Genomic DNA, 21,713 nt, shown 5'->3' on the forward strand with positions numbered 1-21,713 from the left:
TTTAAATAAAACAACTTGAAACTGTCACCTGTAAAAGAAATATATAATATATTTGTCTAAAAATCATTAAGATATTAGCTAAATTTGGTGAGAGGAATGGTAGATATTAGAATTCTTTTTTCTAGGAATATATAATTAACTATTAATCATTTTTTTTTAATTATGTGTCAAACCAGATATTTTAATGTCGATGCATAGAGGGGGTCATGCTATATAAACAATCATGGATTAGACATATGGGTGGAGGGTAGGGGTGGGGAGGGGAAAAGGGAAGTGGTCTAGAGAAGGAGGATAAATTGTTCCTCTCCATAGATTTATATTTTCTTTTTGTTATTCAATTATTAGGACTCTACAAATTGGTCTAATGATAATTACACAGGATTCTAGCATTTAAAATATGAAGCCGATATATAAGTTCGAATTCCACATTTTTCAATTTTAGGCTCGGCGTTGTTTTACAACAAATAGATATAATATTATAATTCTAAGTTGAAAGGCTTCAAATCATCTAAACATTTCCAATCCAATACATATAGAGAAATTTAGGGTTTGTGGTGGAGATCTCGATACCAACTTGGATCGTGATATTACTTTTCGAACTGATATTTCTACCATATGCCTGGGTTACAAGAAATTCAGCCTAAGATAATCCAAGTGGACACTTACGTTTCTAAACACAGAAAATGTTAGTCAATATGCTAGAGGATTTTGTGAAAGTATGATGAAAACGAGAGCTTAAGATCATAACCCTCTTCTGGAGAGGAAGAGTTGTTTATATATTAAACACGATTAAGGTTTCATTAGGGTTGAGCCGTCATTAGATGCTTTGGAAGCAAGTAATGTCAATCCATATTTAATAATGATTTAGGGTTATTAGACATGATTAGCTAGCTGTGTTTATTTTGTTATTGTCTAAGGGTGTATTTGTAACTTTTCTACTCTATATATTGCATTCCTCTCTGCCTAATTGGATATCAGAGAGTTTTTGTGAGTTACGCTCTTATGGTATTAGAGCCCTAACCGTTCCTCTTCTCCTCTTTCGTTCCTTCCTTCTCATCTTCATCTTCTACATGGCTAGTTCATTTTCTGATTCCCTCCTCTCCATGAATACAGTTCTTCATCTCATCTCCAATCGTCTCACACCTGCAAACTACCTGCTATGGAAGAACCAAATTCTTCCCCTTCTCTCTTATCAGAACTTGATGCCCTTCGTTGATGGCACCTCCTCTGCACCGCCGCCCACATTAATCACTGATGGAAAATCAACTCCAAACTCGGAATTTGCTGCCTGGCAATCTGCTGATCAAAGGGTTGTTATTCTCCTTCAGACCTCCTTATCTGAAGAAGCTTTCTCTGAAATAGTTGGTCTCTCCTCTGCACGTGACATCTGTCTGGCTTTAGAAGATGCTTACAACAACTCTTCCGTCGAGCGCATTCAGAATCTGCGGGATCAACTACGTCAGATCACCAAGGGTTCTTCCTCTGTTGCTGACTTTGGTCGAAAATTTCATGCCCTATGTGATCAGTTAGCAGCGATTGGTAAACCTGTGGCCGATTCTGACAAGGTTCATTGGTTTCTATGCGGTCTCGGAGCACCTTTTGAGACTTTTTCCACCGCGATTCGAGCCTCGCGCACTTCTATCACCTTTCGTGACCTTCTTGCTCAAGCCGAAGGGCATGAGTTGTTCATGCATTCTATTCACGGTTCATCTACACCACCGGTTACTTTTAATGTGAATTCTCGTGACTCTCCTCCTACTCGGGGTCGCGGTGGTCGTTTTTCTCGTGGTGGTCGAGGGCGGGGGCGTCGTCCTCCCCACTGCCAACTTTGTCGAACTAATGGACACTTCGCAAATACTTGTCCTCAGCTTGCTCGGTTTGCTAGCTTCCCTGTTGCCACTTCCAATGCCGACCTTGCAAGAGCCTTTCAAGCACAATGTCATGTAACTTCATCTGGCCCTGACTGGTATGTCGATTCGGGTGCATCTGATCACATGTCATCCTCAGCAGCTTCTGTCAACAATTTGACTCCATTTTCTGGTCCGAACAAGGTTTCCTTTGGTAATGGTATGACTCTTCCTATATCCCACATTGGGCACACGTTTTTACACAAGAATATCCATCTTCGGGATGTGTTAGTCGTTCCCAATCTCACTAAAAACCTTCTATCTGTTAGCAAATTGACATACGATAACTCTCTAGATGTTTTATTTTCTCATCCTAATGTTTACATTCAAGACCGAAAGACGAAGCAAGTTCTAGCACAGGGCCGGTGTAACGGTGGTCTTTATGTGCTCTCCTCCAATCCGCATGTCCTTTTTGCTTCCACTAGTCCCAAGTTGAAGGCTTTTTTTGAACTTTGGCATGCCCGTTTAGGACATGTGTCCTATGACTCTATTTCTCTGTTAAATAAAAAGGGCCAATTATCGGTTACCTCTATTTTACCCAAACCGTTTTTATGCTCTTCTTGTCAGATGGCTAAAGCTCATCGGTTACCTTTTGTAAACAATGAAAAACGTGCTATGAAAGTATTAGATCTTATTCACTGTGATTTGTGGGGACCTTCTCCCGTATGTTCGGTTGATTCTTCTCGTTATTATGTTGTATTTGTAGATGACTATTCTCGATTTACGTGGTTTTATCCACTAAAAACAAAGTCGGGTTTTCATGATGTATTGGATGTATTTCTTAAATTTGTGCAGACCCAATTTAACACTAAAGTCAAAATCTTTCAAAGCGACGGTGGCACGAAATTTCTCAATCACTTAGTTCGTTCTCTACTTGAGAAAAATGGCACATTTCACCGTATTTCATGTCCGTACACTCCACAACAAAACGGGCGGGTCGAGCGGAAGCATCGCCACATCGTTGAGACAGGTCTTGCTATGCTCTTTAGTAGTCATGTTTCCCCATCTTACTGGGTTCACGCGTTCAGCACCGCCGTCTATATTATCAACCGGCTCCCCTCTTCAGTATTAAAGAGTCGCTCCCCATTTGAGATGCTTTTTAAGACTCCACCTTCCTATGATCATTTTCGCCCGTTCGGGTGTCGGGTCTATCCTTATTTACGTGACTATGTGGATCACAAACTATCTCCACGGAGCCTTCCATGTATTTTTCTCGGGTACTGCTCTCAATATAAGGGTTTTCAATGTTTGGAGCCCTCCACATCTCGTATCTTTGTCTCTCGTCATGCTCGCTTTGATGAACAATGCTTTCCCTTCCATAATGATGCAAATTCATTATCGGCCCACATGCTTGTTTTATCACAGTTTCGAGATGACGCATACGATGCTACGACACTACCACTGTCTGCACCTGCTACTGTTACCGCTCCAACATCAACTCCCATGTTACCCTAATGGTGTCTATCTGAGGATTCCTCTCCACCAGCCGCTTCTGCTCCTACTGTTGATAATAATGACCATGGCTCTAATGATCACAACCATGGTGGTGTTGATTCTGACTATGATGTTGTCTCTGAAGATCTTCCAACTGAGCCGACATCTTCGGTCTCATCATCTCCATCACCACAATGTCCTCCTCCTCCGAGTCATCCGATGATCACCCGGGCTAAAGCTGGCATTTTCAAACCTAAATATCGGGCGGATCTCGCTTCTCATGGGCTTTTGGCAGCTCTTCACGCTTCCATTGATCCCACCAGTTTTAAAACCGATGCTCGTTACCCGCATTGGGTGAACGCCATGCAACAGGAGTTGGATGCTTTACGTTGCAACAATACCTTCACCTTGGTCCCTCGCCCGCACAACCACAATGTTGTTGGCTGTAAATGGATATTCCGGACAAAACCTTGCTGATGGTTCCATTGATCGTTACAAGGCCCGTTTAGTTGCCCAAGGATTCAACCAAGTTCCTGGCTTGGATTACTCTCATACCTTTAGCCCGGTAGTTAAAGCCGCTACAGTCCGCATTGTTTTGTCTCTTGCCGTTACCAACAAGTGGAATCTTCATCAACTTGATGTTAACAATGTTTTTCTCAATGGCCACTTGAGTGAGCGCGTGTACATGGAGCAGCCACCGGGTTTCCAAGACCCCCAATTTCCTAATCATGTGTGTCGTTTAAACAAAGCTCTCTATGGCCTCAAACAAGCGCCACGGGCTTGGTTCCATCGGCTTAGCTCGTTTCTAATCACAAATGGTTTTGTGTGTAGCCCGGCCGACCCTTCTCTCTTTGTTTTTAAACGGGGTGCATGTATTATGTATTTGTTGGTTTATGTTGATGACCTAATCCTTACTGGAAATCAGGCCTCGATTATTCAATCCTTTATCCACAAGTTGCATGTTGAATTTGCCATTAAAGACCTTGGTCGTCTTAACTACTTTCTTGGTCTCGAGGTGACATATACTACCGACGGTTTGTTCCTCAGTCAGTCAAAATATGCCCATGATATCCTCAAGCGGGCAAATATGATTGATGCCAAACCTGTCACCACTCCCCTTGCCGCTAATGCTGCTTTTGTCACAAGTGGCGACCCATTTGATGACCCCACCACTTACCGTTCACTTATGGGAGCACTCCAATACTTGACGATTACTAGACCTGATATCGTATGCGGTAAATCAAGTCAGCCAGTTCCTTTAGGCTCCGACTCTCTCCCATTTTCAGAGTGTCAAACGTATTCTTCGGTATGTCAAGGGAACCATGTCCTTCGGCCTCACTTTCTCTCACCGAAATTCTCCATCACCTCTTCTCGGGTACTCTGATGCTGATTGGGCTCGATGTCTTGACACCCGACGCTCCACCTATGGCTACTCTATCTTCCTCGGTGGCAACCTTGTTTCCTGGAGTGCCAAGAAGCAACCTACCGTCTCTCGCTCCAGCTGCGAATCCGAATATCGGGCCATGGCAAATACCGCTGCTGAACTCATTTGGATTAGTCATTCGCTTCAAGAACTCCATGCTCTCCCACTTGTTCGTCCCACGCTCCTATGTGACAACAAAAGTGCGTTATTTCTTACTCAGAATCCGGTTTCCCACAAGTGTGCGAAGCATATTGAACTCGATTACCATTTCATTCGGGAGCTCGTTTCTTCTGGGAAACTTCATACCAAATTTATATCCAGCAAGCTCCAGGTGGCTGACATCTTTACTAAAAGTCTTCCCCGCCATCAGTTTGAGTTCTTCCGTGACTTGCTCACCATTGGTCCACCATCGTTCCGCTTGAAGGGGGATATTAGACATGATTAGCTAGCTGTGTTTATTTTGTTATTGTCTAAGGGTGTATTTGTAACTTTTCTACTCTATATATTGCATTCCTCTCTGCCTAATTGGATATCAGAGAGTTTTTGTGAGTTACGCTCTTAAGGGTTACCAAAAACCAACGAGTTTCGTTAGGTTTACCATAATCACCCTTAAGAAATTGAATTTTTCATTATGTTCCCATATGTAAAATTTGGTGAGGCATGATACATTACATTTGATGATTTGATACACCAACAGACCTAACAGTATAATAAGATGTCCTTTTTAAAAGAGTTCAAGCTTATACAAGACAAGTAACGTTTAAAAATAGATTCGAATGTGTATTATTGTTTTAAAATAAATATTTTTTCAATACATGATTTTCTCATGAGCTCCGAATCTTTTTCTTATCTTACTAAGCACAACTTATACCATTTAGCATTGTTAAATATACAAGTTTCGTACGCTTTTATAAATCTCGTATCAATATCATGATCTAATTATAACTTTGTTGGTAATAATAAATTTATATAAACATAGTTTTTTTTTTTTTTTTTTTTTTTTTGGTAGCTTTGATGCTATTTCGTAAGGAAAGATCTTGTATTCGGTTTTTGTTAGTATAATATTTTAATTTTAATACAATACAAGTAGATTTACGAAATTCGTGTAAATTATATTACATGGGTTAAGTAGATTTACGAAATTTGTTTAAATTTATATTATATGGGTTATGATCATCTATAAAGTTTTAGAATGAATTCTTTTATAACATAAAAATTAACATTTATACATTTGAATAATAACGCGGAACAAAAAAGAGAGTATAATGCGGAGTGGAGGCAATGGAAAAACAATTTGGTGGATGGAGCTCTTTCACCGACTCTTTTTCCTTTTTCTATAATAAAACCCCATATGTTTTGATTGGTTTTCTTCCTCACATTAATTGGTTTTACACCCAAATATTATATTCACAACAAAATATATTTTCATCCCAAAAAAATATCATATTCTAAGAATTTGATCTTACATATCTTATGTAAAAAGATTTTAATTATTAAAATAATAACATAGTCCATAAAAAAAATATGATCAAATGATATATAATTATAACAAAATGACCAAAGTACCATTGTTTTAGATTCAATTGCTAAATAAAACCATCTTATTTTTCAAAAATAGTTGTGTTTGCCCATGAGTTTGAGATGAAATGAAAGGGACAATAGCACAATTACACTATGAAATGAAGTATTTTTTTAACAAAATGCCATATTATCCTTGGTTTAGATGGGTAAGTAAAGTTTGGGATTTGTCAAAGCTTTAGGGTGAGGGTAGGGCTAGGCATAAACAGAAAGCAATGTCAAAGTTTGAAGTTTGGTCAAAGGGAAGAGATGGAGTAAAAGGAAGTCAAAACTAGAATAACACCAAAAATAAACAGCTATTCGTTTGCTAATATGTTCCTTACCCTATCCCCAACCCCACCCCACTCCACTCCATATGCCAACCCCTCCCCTACCATTTTTGGTCCACTAAAAATGGCCCATCAATTGCAAACAACTCACCTACAACTGTATCTTTGGATTGCCATCAACTAAAGATCGAACACTTGACCACATCTTCATCAAGCCATGACTCAATTAAAACGACTGCAATGATCGAGTCTGACTCAGTGTCTATATCATATGATCAGTGTGTCATGCGATGAGAGCCTAGCTAGTAGTTAAGGTATAAAATTTCATAAATTAGGTCAAAGGTTTAATACCTAACACACCGAAAATATTATTAGTGTATTGTGATATATATACCCATGTAATGGGCCTATGACGGGTTTGGTGTGGATCATCCAAATGATATGGTTTACCATTTTTAATACGATATGTATGTGTATGACATATGTGTTAACTCTCTAAAAAAGATTTATAGTCAGACATTATATATATATATATATATATATATATATATATATATATATATATATATATATATATATATATATATATATATATATATATTGTGTTGATAGAAAATCGTTTAGTAGGTCAAGTCAAGACAAAAGAAGGTACGGCAAGTGACTAGTATGACAAAACACTCTCGGTGGCACTAAGTATAATACTACATTTATGTTGATATTATTCATTTTGTTGAATACGAATGGTTTTTTAATATGGGAAAACTTGTTAGCATCAGTAGTGATGGGCAAATGTTGCTACGTTGCCGAACATACAAGTTCTTTTTGTTATCGTTTCACAAAATATTATTATCAGTTATATATTTGTGTTAGTGATTTTGGCTATCATGTATTTAAGTACACCATCATTTAAAACGAACGATTTTAGGCAATTTGCCATATATATTTTACAAATAATATGGTTAAAGTGACTCTTCTACCGGGAGTCTCGAGAATGGCCATATGAATGACTAAATGAACGAAACTGAACAAGATATGGGCGGACTAACAATGTTTGGGAGCGGATTTGTGAGGTGCTACCAGTGAACCGTTCTGAGTCTTCTGACGATGAAAAGCTTACCTGATTCTGGCTTGCACTGTATTAGAGGAATGCTTGGGTTGAATGACCTCACCCAACGATCCATTGTAACGGTCTGATGAAACAGGGGAGCGGTCTAATTATGTGATCACCGTTCGATTGGTTTTTGTAAACACATGTTGTTTAAGTTTTTTTAGGTGTTGTTAGGGTTATTTTGAGTTATTTTTTAGAATAGTTGTTATTTTCCCAATAGTTGATCTATACTATGACTCAAAAATATTGTTATCTTATCATTTTTTTTTTTTTTTAAATTTTAACCTCTTAGTAAATGACATCTCCAATGATTAACGTATTTCAATAGTTTTTTTAGATATAAATTTAACTAATTTATCTTCATCTATCCAAAAATGTTCTAGAAAACCACTTTATTTAATTAGTTCATTTTTAGCACAAATCATATTTCAATATGAATGTATAAGGAAAATCTCTAGAAAACTCATAACATTTACCATAATTTACGAATAAGTCACAAACTAAAATTTATTTACGAAAATACATTAATCACCAGTAAAATTTGATATTTTTTTCTCGGTTTACCGGTTTCATTGTTAATCTGGTTCTACTAAAATCTCATTATTTTACCCTAATTTACGAATAAGTTCCAAATTAAAATTAAGTGATGATTTGACTATTTTTTTGTGTAACATAAATTTTATCGGTTGTATTGCTGATCTGACGCTTAGTCATTAAATGAGCTAATGAAATGGATATGTTGCGTTATATAATGTTATGTTTACCATAAACTTGATATCTTGTTGCATTGTATATTTTCTAGAATATAAAATGCATCTAACGAAGATTGCAATAATTACATAAACTAGCAATAACTTCGTCATTTTTGAAGTGTATAAGAAATTTCAAATTGTCTATCTAATATGATTTTATTTACCAAGTTATGCAATTGAAAAGGTTAACGATATGATATGAGTTATGGTTAACCGGTTGACAAAGAGCATATTTCTTAACATCGTGCGAGAAAAGGTTAGGGAACTGCAGACTGAGGTGTATGTGCATGGAATTGTCAAAGTACATTAGGTACCCTTGTTAATGGTGTCAGACTGATTATAAAACTGATGTGTAGAGTCGGATGCGATGCTTTTCTTCAATTGTTTCTTGGGAAAATACGGGATATAGACATTATTTGGGGTTGAATTCCAAAATATATACATAAAAAATTGAATTTCCGGGTATAGACATGGATTCCGCGAAGGTAGTTCAGTAGAATCCACTATAGCTCCACGAAATGGCAAAATCGTAAATAAATTCGAAAAAAAAAAACCTCAAGATCCGTTCCGCAGAGCTATCTCCGAGGAATTGATCTCCAGGAAAAAAAAATCACCTCCAATGATTATTTTATGTAAAGATCTCCAATTAAAATACCATTTTTTCCACCTCACATTCATTCCAAAGATTGTCAAGAAAATTTATACTATCAGAATCTTTTTTTGAAAATAATTAGTTGGGAAATTAATATAAACTCTAAAGAATCGATTTGAAAAAAAATATATTATTTTGAAGATCCATTCATCGGAACTACCTCCGCGGAATGAATTCATTCCTTGGAGGTAGCTCTGCGGAATGGATCTTGAGTTTTTTTTTTTAATTCACTCATTTATTTACAGTTTTGCCATTCCGTGGAGCTACCTCCGTGGAATCCGTGTCTATACCTGAAAATTCAATTTGTTGTGTCTATATTTTGGAATTCAACCCCAAAAAATGTCTGTAACCGGTATTTTCTCTTATGAAGTTTTCGCCAATTTCTTCCGTATATTATTTCATGCACACGTAATTCGGAACTCCATCAAAGTAGGACCACACTTGAGTTATAAATTGGTGTTTTATATGAATTAAAATGCATTTTGCATAAATCAAAATATTTAGATCAAACTGTTTCGATTAACATATGGTTAAAAGAAAGACAATGTTGCTTTGTTCACTTTTCAATTGGTAAGATGTATAATGATGAGATGATTCATGAACACTTGTCACACCTTTTATGGAAAAACCATGACAACATATGTGACCGGAAAACCACATGTTGGATTTAAGAAATATGAGATGGCCATTACATTGGCGACGCTTAATAATCCCTTAATATGACTTTTAATATGTTCATCTTATTTTTAGTTATCTTTTTGAAATTTAACTCTTTGATAAATAAAATATTTTACAGATATGGACATATTATAATTTTATAAATAAACAAGTCAAATTATTTCTTCTAAATATAATAGTTCCCAGATAAGCAGGTGTTGCATCAATTAATTGTACTAAGAGGCATTATATAGTAAAAGAGGCTGACTAAAAAAACACCATATTTTACGATTTAAACAACACTAATTAATGTTTGAAATATTTTTATTGGTTGAAATTGCATTGTTTTCCGAAAAAGATGATTACAAGAAGTTGATTATAGGTTGACTTGTTATAAATAACATGTACGATAATTTCATTATTGATCCATAATTCGATATACATAGTAAATTTTATAATATATTTATTTTATCATTTTAGGTAATTTTGATTTTTAAATATATTTTGCATATCAGTATAAAAATAATAAACTTTTTACAAAACTTAAATTAAATGACCAATAAAAATATGAAAACCCCACTTGTCTCCGACATGGTTTAATATAACAAATATTTTTAGTGTATTAATAGTCTCCAATAATGATTCTGATCTTATAATTAAAACATAATAAATAAGCATCCGATTCGTATCGAATCATATCTGCAACACCATTAAGACATTTAATAAACCATCGTTATTCAATTTTTGATATTTAAATTACATTCTTCACTAAACCATTCAAATTTGTTTTCTTAACCTAAAACACGAATTAAACCATAACAATTTGGTATTGAAAGCCATAAAAACCATTCAAAAATGATATTCTTTCGGATTTCAGATTTAAACGAACTATTTTCTGCTCTTTACATTTTTTTCCCTTTTTTTGGTAAATATATGTGTATTGTTTTTTCTTCAAAAAATGTTCTTTATCAAATAGGTGCATATAAAGTCCTCCATTTGAAATGGTTGTGCAATTGGTGTGGAATAGATCAACAAAGATTCTCAAGCGTGCCGGAATTGATGATAATGTAATTACTTTGGATTCTTTGGTGTATTTGAAAGGTGAAACACAAGAAGGTGTTCAATATGGTTACATCTAGCCCTATTAAAATTGCTGATAATGTAATTACTTTGGTTTCATAGTGGATAAAATACTGTGTCAAATTTTAAAATTATAACCGGTTTAGTTGGTGTTCTCCTTTTAATATCATCATGTAACTTTCTTTGTCTTTGTTGCAGCCTAGCATCTTGTTGTTTGGCTATGTTTTTAATAATTTTTTTCTAGTTAAAAAAAAAAAAAGACTTGTTAAATATCTAAAATAACCGTTTTATCTTCTTTTAAAAAAATAAGAGTGAATATTATCCGGTTTGGATTTTTATTAAAACCGAATCCAAACCAGAAACTTTGGTTTTTGACTTTGATAAAACCAAACCATTTTTTTCCGGTTTCATTAATCAAGTTTAACAGAAAAACAAGTAATTTACTAAAAAAACATAATACAACACATGCTTAAAAATAAAAGTTGTATAAACAACCTGTATCTCACCATATGTGGGCGGGGCCTGTTATTCGAGTGTGGGTGGGAGCCCGTATCTTCTATTTGCATGATATGTGTGGTATGAGATATCTTGAGAGAAATTCACTAAGTTTCGTACTTATAATTTTCATTTTTGATTTCAGGTACTTCTGGTAGCAAATAGAAGAACTCGGGATAAATGCATTGCACACACCATTATGTTTCACCTGAGATGATTTTTACTCTGATTTTATTGTTATGGATACAATGACTCATATTTATGATTGGATGTATTGACAAATGTTGTTTATTTTATATTTAAAAACGAAATTTTTAAAACCATAATTTAGTAGTGTTACAAGTTTATTATTTAGAAAACATAACAAACTATCATCTGAGTGGTCCACGTTAACCGGATTCACATGAAAGTTCAATTATCCATATTTTACGTGTACCATGATTTGGACTCATGAAAGTTCAATTATCCATATTTTACGCCTACCATGATTTAGACTCATGCTCCCATATTTAGAATTTCACGTATCAATAAACACTCTTAGACCATGGCGTATGGTCACAATATATTTACTAGAAAAATGATGTCACATATGCGTCACATCACCTCTCACTACATGTTCACCTCATGTTCACTAGCATTAGAAATGATTATCACTATACAATGTTATATATATATATATATATATATATATATATATATATATATATATATATATATATATAGAGAGAGAGAGAGAGAGAGAGAGAGAGATATTAAAACTTAAAAAAAAACCTAAATTAATAATATTTCACATTACATAAAAAAACATAAAACATAAAATTTCAAATTTAGATTCCGAATAAAAAAATAATAATACTAAAACCTAAATAACTAAAAATAATAGAAATTAAACATAAATATTAAAAACGTTAAAACCTAAGTTCCATATTTTTCCCGAACTTGTTGGATTTTCAGAAATGCGACTAAATTTTCCGGGTTAATATCCGGTTACGACTTCGTGTTTAAAATTTGAAGATCGGTGAGTCCTTGTTTCCGACATCAAGCTTCCTCTATTGACTCATATATATATATATATATATATATATATATATATATATATATATATATATATATATATATATATATATATATATATATATATATATATATATAGTGTAAAAAACTTAGAGTTTTGTCAATTCTGTCCGCAAGCACGTCTTCATTAATCGCTTTTCTGCTTGAAGACGCTGCTTTTTTCCCTTTATCCCTTCCCGGTGGTCGACGAAGTTGGACTTCCAGTGGACCCTCCCCTTCGGTCCCATCAAAGTCGTCATTCAGGTCGACACCAAAACCCACATCTGACTAGGAAGTTCTTGGCCTTTTGTCGGAGCCGGTGATCGATTTCGAATGCGAAGTCTCCGGGTTAAGGACCCATTTTGGACCCTTACGATAAATTTCTCATGCTTTTTGGTGGCCGAACGCTTTACTGCCGGTGGTAACTTTGAATTGTTGGCAAACGGTTGATAAAATATTGAAATCATTGTTACCACCTTTATGCATATTTTTTAGATTTTCAAATATGTCGTTAAACTTGATGGACGCCGCTCGTAGTTCACGTCATTTTTCATTGATCGCGTCGTACGTTCGGCCCGTTTGCCTTCCCAAGAGCGTAGTACACGAAGCCAAAAACTGTTTTCCTTTTGAGCGTTGCCCGTCCTCGAGTCGCACGATATATAAATCCAAGTTTTAGCTAAAGTTTTCTCCTCTTCGGTCAAAGTTGTTCCTCTTTTATTTGTAGCTTTTTCCTTTTGATTTTCTTCACCTAGATGGTTGTGTTTCTTCGACCTGATCGTCGTCGTCATTGTCCAAGTTTATAGGTGGGGATTGAGAAATTGGGATTTAAGATGATTGTGTTTGAAATTGTTGAGATGATTGTGTTTGGAATTGTTGAGATGATTGTGTTTGGAATTGTTGGGGTTAAAATTGTTGAAAACCTTGGAATTGGGATTGTGGTATTTGTTGTTGGAAGTAGTTTGGTTGAAATGGAATGTTGGTAAATAGAGGTTAATGTTGGATTGAGGATATTAACATTTGAATGTAACCTTGATATTGATCATTTGGAGTGTTTGAGGTTGTTAGGGTGTTTGGAGTGGTAGAAGTGTTTTCATGTTGCTCCATATTTTTGAGAGAAAGTGAGAAAGTAGAGAGATATTATTTATAGAGAGATATGAGTTTTGCGTGTTAATGTATTTGTGTATATATAGTAGAAGAATTAAATTGAAAATATTTTTTTTAATTAACCAAACGGTCGAATGAACAGTCAAAAAGTTTTGGGCGAATTAGAATCTGCGTAACCATACGTGATACCCATCAATCCACGTCACATTCACCGGTGAGGGTGGGGGTGGGCGGGTGGTGTTCACGCGTAACTCCATATCACCTATTACGCATCAAAAACCACGCCATACCCCTTGGCCTTATCATGTCGACAATTATTTACCTTTTCATCGGAAGCAACAAATCCATGTTAATATTCTAGGTTTTAACATACTCACTCAATTAAACTTGTATGTAAAACAAGTCATTCTCTTGTATTTTGTATTTCGGTTCAGTTTTTTTTTTTTTTTTTTTTTCAAATTCTATATATATAAAAACCTAACCTAACCGAAAAAATCACTTTTTCTAAGAACCAAAAACCAAACGATCAGTTTTCCAAAACGGTTTGGTTTTTTTGCACTCCTATAAAAGCAACGTTGAATAACTATACACAAATTCAAGAATCGTGAGATGTGTTGTAAGGTTTAGCTTGCCTTTTCAGATAAAACCTTAACAATATCAGTCCGTGCTTTTTCAAGTGCACTCGACAAACTCTCCGGCTTCCGGCCACCCGCCTGAGCAAAATTCGGGCGGCCGCCACCGCCACCGCCACACATTTTAGCTATCGGTCCGATAAACTTCCCCGCTTGCATCCCCATAGTAACTACCGTAGGACTAAACGCAGCCACTAAACTCACTTTATCTTCACCGGGACTCGACCCCAAGATTATTGCTGCAGGATCTTCTAAAACATCAAGAAGATGTTCGGCTGCGGTTTTGAGTGAATCAGCATCCGTATCATCCATAAATTCAACAAGCACCCTGAAGAATAACATTCTTTAAAACTTTGACAAAATCGATTTATAGTTGACTTTTTGACTTTTTAGGTCAAACCCATTTGAACCTGATTTTTGTTGAGGTTCCAACATGAAAAGCGTTGTTTGCAATAACCGATGCTTTGTAAACCGCTGTTTTTGCACGTGCAGCCGAGACCTCGTTTTTTGTCGTCCTTAATTCTTCCAAAAGTGAAGACACCCTCATTGGCACTTCTTCTGCTTTTACCTGTACACCAAAAGATCAAAGAATTTAAAATTTATATACTTTTGAAATTTAGAAAATGTAAAAAAAAAAAAAAAAAAGCAATGGGGATGGATTACTTTAAGTGTGGAGCAAAGCTGCTTCATGTAGTTATCTCGATCACTAACGTATTCGATAAAAGCATCACCAGCAACGGCTTCTATACGTCTTACACCTGATGAGATTCCTTGTTCTGAAATGATTTTGAAGCCACGAATCTCTGAAGTATTGCTAACGTGTGTGCCTCCACATAGTTCCATTGATACTCCCGGAACATTTACAACACGTACCTAAAACATCATAAATCGTATGTAAATTTTTTTTAGCAAGACAACTTGTCAATTTTTTGTCTCGCTGAAAAAAAGTAGGACATGGACTCGCTTTCGATCTCTTGTTCGTGGAAAAAGACGCATATACCCTCCCATCTTGATCATCGAAAATAGCCCTAGAAAGCTTGTCCAGTCCTGTCTAGTCAAGTCAGTCTGGTGTAAGAAACGCAGTCTGGCTGCGTTTCTTACATTGGACATGATAAGACTAGAGGAGACTAAACAAGCTTTCTAGGGCTATTTTTGATGTTCAGGATGAGGAGGGTATATATGTCTTTTTTCACAAACGAGAGATCGTGAGTGACTCCATGTCCCACCTTTTTAGGCGGGACAAAAGAAATTGTAGTTTTTGTCCCATTGAGATTAGTCCAAGTTGCAGTCTCAGCCCAATGCAGACCGAACGCAGTATCAGGTCATGTGGCACAAATATGGCCATAAAAAACACCTCTTCGCCGTATTTTTCTCCAAACATTGCAATCGCGCCTGCTTTTTTAGCATCCGCAATCCGCATGACTTCAGTTTGTAAAGGCGTTGCGTCTCCTATCCACTCATTGATCAAATCTTCAACTTTCATCAACTCATGATCAAGAAGTTGCCTATGGAAATTGAAATCAAATCTCAGCCGTTCAAATGCCACCAACGAACCCGCTTGTGACGTCTCTTGTCCTATAACCTTCTTCAACGCCGCTTGCAACAAATGAGTAGCCGTATGATGTACCTAAAAAATTCTCTCCAAATTATATAATAAGTTAATAACCCGTATGATATTCACAAAAATGACCATATGATCATTGAGCATCGAAGTTAATAACCTCAAGTTAGGTTATTAATAAATGCTCAACGTGGTCATTTTTGTGAATGCTTCTAATAACTTCCACCATGGTATCAGAGCAAAACCTTGCTCTACCTTTGCCCTTTGTCGTAATTTTGCATCAACCTCTGCTACCACTTCTCCACCAACCGCAACACTTCCTTCTTTTATCGTACCTTTGTGAACAAATATGTTCCCTAACGACTTTTGAACATCGGATATCTCAACAACGGCAGTAATTCCCGTTTTGCCCCCGTTGACTTTTATTAACCCTCGGTCCCCAACTTGACCACCGGATTCCGCATAAAACGGTGTCCGATCCAATAAAACTTCAACTTCACTTCCTTCGGGAACCTCAATTACCGGTTTACCCCCAAACAAAATACCCTTTATCACCGCATTAGAATAAAGCGTATCATACCCGATAAACTCCGTATCCGGAACATTTTGGGTCAAATCCGACCCGTTTTCAACTGTGAGTTTCACCGTATTATGAGCAGCTTGTGATTGCCTCCTTTGATTTTCCATCTCCACATCAAAATCACTCATATTTACCGAAACGCCACGCTCATCCGCTTCCTCCATGGTTATCTCCACCGGAAACCCGTAAGTATCATACAAAAGAAAAGCATCTTTTCCCGATAAACAAGCGGTGGTTTTGTGAAGTGTCGCGTATTCCAAAGCATTGTCCAACATTTCATCTAGAAGCTTTTCTCCTCTTTCTAATGTAACAATAAACCGTAATTCTTCGCGTTTTAACTCTTCGAGAATACGCGTTTTTCTTGTTTTTACATCGGGGTCGATTTCTGTGCTTAAATCGATTACTTTTTCGGCGATTATCGGTAAAAACGCGCCTTCGAGGTTGCCCGATTCGTCTCCTTTTATACCGAGTAATCTTCCGGTACGTACGGCCCGTCGAATGAGCCGTCGGACAATGTAACCTCGGCCGATGTTTGACGGGAATACGCCGTCTGATAAAAGATACACGATTGCTCTCATGTGATCACCGATAACCTAAAAAGTTGTAATGTTTAATATAAAGTTTTTGAATAAATTGGAAAGATAATAATATTGATTCTTGAATAATGAATAGCATACTTTGAGTTTTGTTCTTGATGAATCGTCTGTAAGAGCATATGATATGCTTGCCAATTCTGCTGCTTTTTCGATAATTGGGAAAATTAAATCCGTTTCGTAATTGTTGGGAACCTGTAAAAAAAAGTTCTAAAATATTTAAAAATTTGAAAGTTTTAAGCTATTAGACAAAAATTACAACTTTTTGTCCCACCTAACTAGTCCCAGATCTCTCATTTGTGAAAAAGACGTAAATATCCTTCTCATCTGAAGTTTAACCTAGTGTGCAGGTTGTAGTGCCCAATGTATTGGGATTGGAACTGAGACTGATGTGAATAAAACAAAAGTTGCAGCTTTTTGTCTTGCCTAAAAAGATGGGGCATGGACTTGCTTTAGACCTTACATACGTGAAAAAAGACGTAAATACCCTTCTCATCTAAAAGAAGATTTTGGTACCTTTTGTAAGATGCGAGCCATGCGTTCTAAGCCCATACCCGTATCGATATTCTTTTGTTTTAAAGGCTCTAAAGAACCGTCTTCTTTTTTATTGAATTGCATGAAGACAAGATTGTAAAACTCGATAAATCTTGTGTCATCATTCAAATCCTACATATGAATATTAAGTCAACAAACAAAACAACAAAGTCAATAACATTACGAGCAAAAAGGCCCTTCCCTTTTTGAGACCGATGTAAATGGGACAAAAATTATTACTTTTTGTCTCACCCAAAGGGAGGGCATTTACGTCTTTTGCACGAAACTTACAGCATTTGAAAACCCTCTTTCGGTATGGAAATCATAGTAGATCTCAGAGCATGGCCCACAAGGACCCGTTGAGCCACTTGTCCAAAAGTTATCTTCTTCACCCATTTTCTTTATACGATTTGCAGGAACACCTATCTGAAGCAAAAGATACAAAAGTACCCTTATTTGCAAGTTTTAAGCAAAAATCAATTATATTTTACAAGTTTCAAGTTACATATTGTTATTATTGATAAAAGATGTTAATATGTTGGCTAGTATGAAGAAGATATTTCACCTCATCATGCCATATGCCATATGTTTCTTCATCATCTTCATAGACACTAATCCACAAGTTCTCTGAAGGCAATCCATATCTGAAACCAAATCATAAAAATAAACAAGTATTAAGGGAAATTTTTCAGACAAATTACACAATCTTTTAAACATCATTTTATTCATAAAATCTTGAGAAAAAAAAACAATCCATACTCTATGGTTGAAAGTTCCCAAGCCCACTTTATAGCTTCTTTCTTGAAGTAATCACCAAAACTAAAATTCCCAAGCATTTCAAAGAATGTATGGTGTCTAGAAGTCCTTCCAACATTCTCAATATCATTCGTACGTATACACTTTTGAGAAGTAGTAGCACATGCTACTTGTCTTGGCACCTGAAAAACATATTTCAAAACCATCAAAAATTGACCAAAATGCCCCCAACTTTCTACGCCTATTTTCGATCATTACCATCAGAAGGGCATTCATGTCTTTTACACAAACATGAGATCAACAATGAGTTTTGTACAACCTTTTTAGGTGAGACAAAAAAGAAAGTTTCAATTTTTGTCCTTGGGCACTCAGTCCAATGCATGTCAAACACAGTATAACCTGTTTCTCTACAGCCTGTTTCTGTTAATAAATAGTGATTTAAATACCTTTCCAAGAAAAATAGGTTTGAATTGCAGCATTCCAGCAATGGTGAGAAGAACAGTAGGATCATCAGGGACAAGAGAAGAGCTTGGAAGAATCTTGTGACCTTTTGCAGCATAAAATTCAAGAAATCGCCTACGGATTGAATTTCCACTTGTGGGACCCTCTTCATGTTTTTCTTCTATATGATGATCCTCTGTGAGTGGTTGTACTGAAGCTATAAGGAAAGATTATATAAACTTCAATTATTGTTTTAGATGTCAAATATTGATTAATATAAGGAATTAAGGATTAATGATTAAACCTGATGAATTTCTGATGAGTTGCATTTTGGGGTTTCTAGAGGGGAAGTGAGAAGGATAGATTAGTGATAATCTTTGTACAATAAAGTCTTTGTAATTCCAAAAACCTGCAAATAAACTCTGTATTGTTAGCTTTTTTTATCAATTTAGGTGAAATAGAAACACATATATAGGAATTATCAAATGAATTTATGACTACGTTATATCAATTGATCAATTAAAGCATAAAGAAACAACACCTTAGCTCTAATTTACTTGTTGTTAACGATTGATAACAAATATATGTTGATCTCCATGTTCCATGGGAGGAGATATGATTTGACTTTTGAAGGTCAAACCTAATTCTTTTCGGTATTGGAATTGACATAGATTTTGTTACGAATTTATATCAATATATATGTATTGTATTGTTTGATACAAAATTTGTATATAGTTATCAAAATTTCTCCAAAAATAACGGTATTCATATCGATTATGTATCTGCAAACGAACTGGAAATCTGAATATAGGTCAATTAATTAGCAAACGAGAATCAAGCTTTAATCATCATGGAAATTCAAGTGCTTAAATTAATTCAGTTCTGAAGTATAATCGTGAATTTTGAAGGGTTTAGGAGCACATTAACTGATGAATAATTTGGCAAGAGTAACTGAGTAAGTGGAAGGAAATTACCAGGGGAAAGAGAATGGTGGCATTTCGTACGATTTCTTGAAATTAAAGTGGAGGGTGGAAATGGAGCGAATGAGCATGGAAGCTTGGAGGCTTCCATGGCTGCTCTCTCCGTCAGCGAGAGAGTGAGGGAGGGATGAGAAATAGATAAAGCAGCAAGGCAATCCACACGATTCTCTGTAGCTAAAAATATGGGTATGTGCCTGTGGGATAATTAAATGATGAATTTTTCTTAAAATAATCAAATCAGAATTATAAAATCCCTTGATAAATGAAAATTAGACGAATGTGATTTTTTTGTTTTTTTATAAAATATATATTTTTTTAATTAACAATCATATTTACACCTCAATTAATAATTATTTTAATTAAAAATAACTAATAAATTATACTAATATTAGTATACTATTTAATATGTTTTCTTTTAAATTTAAATTTTAAATTTTAAATTTCATATTTAAATAAATTTTTCTTTAAACTTTCATATTTAATTTTTTATTTTATCAAACCCGTATAATATACAGGTTTCATATCTAATTGGTTCATATATGATGTATCAAAATCTATTTTTAGAAAACAAAATATATACTATCACGATCTAAATAAATAGTCTAAAGTGTTGTTTGATTCGCAGAATGTTACAATAAAAATAAGTCTCACAAATGTTACAATGAACAGAATGCTATGGAAAGAATCGATTATGTAGGATCTACAAATATAAGGTAATATAATAAGAAAATGCAAATGTAGTCAAATATTTTAATTACTTTGTAGAAAATATTAAAAAAAATTATATTTTTAGTATCAAAATCGCAGAATGATTAAAACCATTTGTGATTTTTGCAAGCTATCTACGAACGTACAAGTCGTTTAGGCATAGTCGTGCTTTAGCGACTTGTACGTTCGTAGATGGACTAGTCCATCTGCAAACATAGTAAGGCATCTACGATTTTCAAAAATGAAGGAATAAAAAAGTAATTTTTTTGCTTCATTTTCACTCATTTTTGTTGGAAAACTCTCTCTGGGAAGCGATTTTCTTAAACCATCTGCGATTATTGACGATTTCATAAACAATCCCGATAATATGTTAACATCTTTACTCATTTTCTGTTTTAATCATAATTTATCAACATTAGGTGTTTTGTTTATTTACGTGTTATTCCGAAAATTTTGAAGAAAAAAAAAACAAAACTTTATTGGGGTTTATTATTCGATTTTCTTAGATTTATGTGTTATATTTGATAGTTATTAGATTTTATTAGTAGCCTTGAGATTTTGATGATATTTGATAAGTATATGTATGATTTTATTAGTAGCCTTGAGATTTTGATGATATTTGATAAGTATATGTATGATTGTACAAATGTATAATGCATAAATTATGCATTGTGTGGATGTATTTTTTTGTTAATATATTTAATAATATGATTTTTTTATATAATAATGATTATTGCTACTTGATGATGTTATGCATTTGCATTTTGATGTTGTATATATAGTTTATCAAAAAAATGTTTATTTGATTGGTATTGTTATATAAATGATTATAAATAGAAATATTTTTTTTATATATAATTGGTTTACTTATCCTGATTATAAACAAATATTTGGTTTATTTTGTGATTGTAATTGTCTAAGTTTTTTTATAAATATAATAGTTTATAAGTTGTTAAGTTTTTTGGTACAATAATATGTTTTCTAACACAGTTTTGTATTCCAACATGATTATAGAAATCTAAATGTTAAAGTTGTTGTTAACCTAAAAGGATCGGGATGTAACATATATCAAGTATTTAAAGTATTACATGGTATGCGATGGGAAAGTTTTAGGAACACTGTGTTGTGTTACTTGTTGGACGTCCATCAATTACAAGGGGGCGAGTTGTTGTTTCATAAAACGTTTCTTCACCAGTTACGACCGGACGTAGTAGTATCCCCAGATGGCATAAAGCGGTTGTATTTAAAATTGGGGGGATACTAAAATGTTTTATGGCCTAGAAGAGTTTTGTTTGATACCTGGGTTTAATTTTGGAGTTTATCCAAAAATAATTGGAAAAAAGTGTCAGAAAAAAGATTTAGTAGTAAAAAAAGATGTTTATTGCGGGAATGTCTCTTTCCGAACCACATAAATAG

The 21,713-nt window shown here is 34.8% G+C and overlaps 1 protein-coding gene across 1 annotated transcript; it reads right to left on the minus strand.

The window, feature by feature from the left end:
* Positions 1–14,042: 14,042 nt before the first annotated feature.
* On the minus strand, positions 14,043–19,788 carry EMB1030 (Alanyl-tRNA synthetase, class IIc). The gene is made up of 13 exons (XM_078972058.1): positions 19,584–19,788; positions 18,914–19,018; positions 18,615–18,826; positions 18,172–18,350; positions 17,978–18,056; positions 17,704–17,838; positions 17,395–17,544; positions 16,963–17,073; positions 15,961–16,878; positions 15,499–15,771; positions 14,808–15,017; positions 14,555–14,712; positions 14,043–14,472 (listed from the first exon to the last, which is right to left on the minus strand). The coding sequence occupies exons 1-13, from the start codon at positions 19,678–19,680 to the stop codon at positions 14,136–14,138; spliced, it is 2,964 nt and encodes a 987-aa protein (XP_078828184.1). The 5' UTR covers positions 19,681–19,788; the 3' UTR covers positions 14,043–14,135.
* Positions 19,789–21,713: the final 1,925 nt, after the last annotated feature.

The sequence above is a fragment of the Lactuca saligna genome, chromosome 8 (assembly GCF_052625555.1).
Source record: "Lactuca saligna cultivar CGN05327 chromosome 8, ASM5262555v1, whole genome shotgun sequence".
NCBI lineage: Eukaryota > Viridiplantae > Streptophyta > Magnoliopsida > Asterales > Asteraceae > Lactuca > Lactuca saligna.

What these genes read in the sequence shown, in the direction of transcription:
- EMB1030 (XM_078972058.1), bottom strand. Translation starts at nt 19,680, where the DNA reads ATGGAAGCCTCCAAGCTTCCATGCTCATTCGCTCCATTTCCACCCTCC. An exon ending in AACCTATTTTTCTTGGAAAG is followed by an intron (nt 18,351 to 18,614) that starts GTATTTAAATCA and finishes TATGTTTTTCAG; the next exon opens with GTGCCAAGACAAGTAGCATG. An exon ending in AGCTTTGCTCCACACTTAAA is followed by an intron (nt 14,713 to 14,807) that starts GTAATCCATCCC and finishes TTTGGTGTACAG; the next exon opens with GTAAAAGCAGAAGAAGTGCC.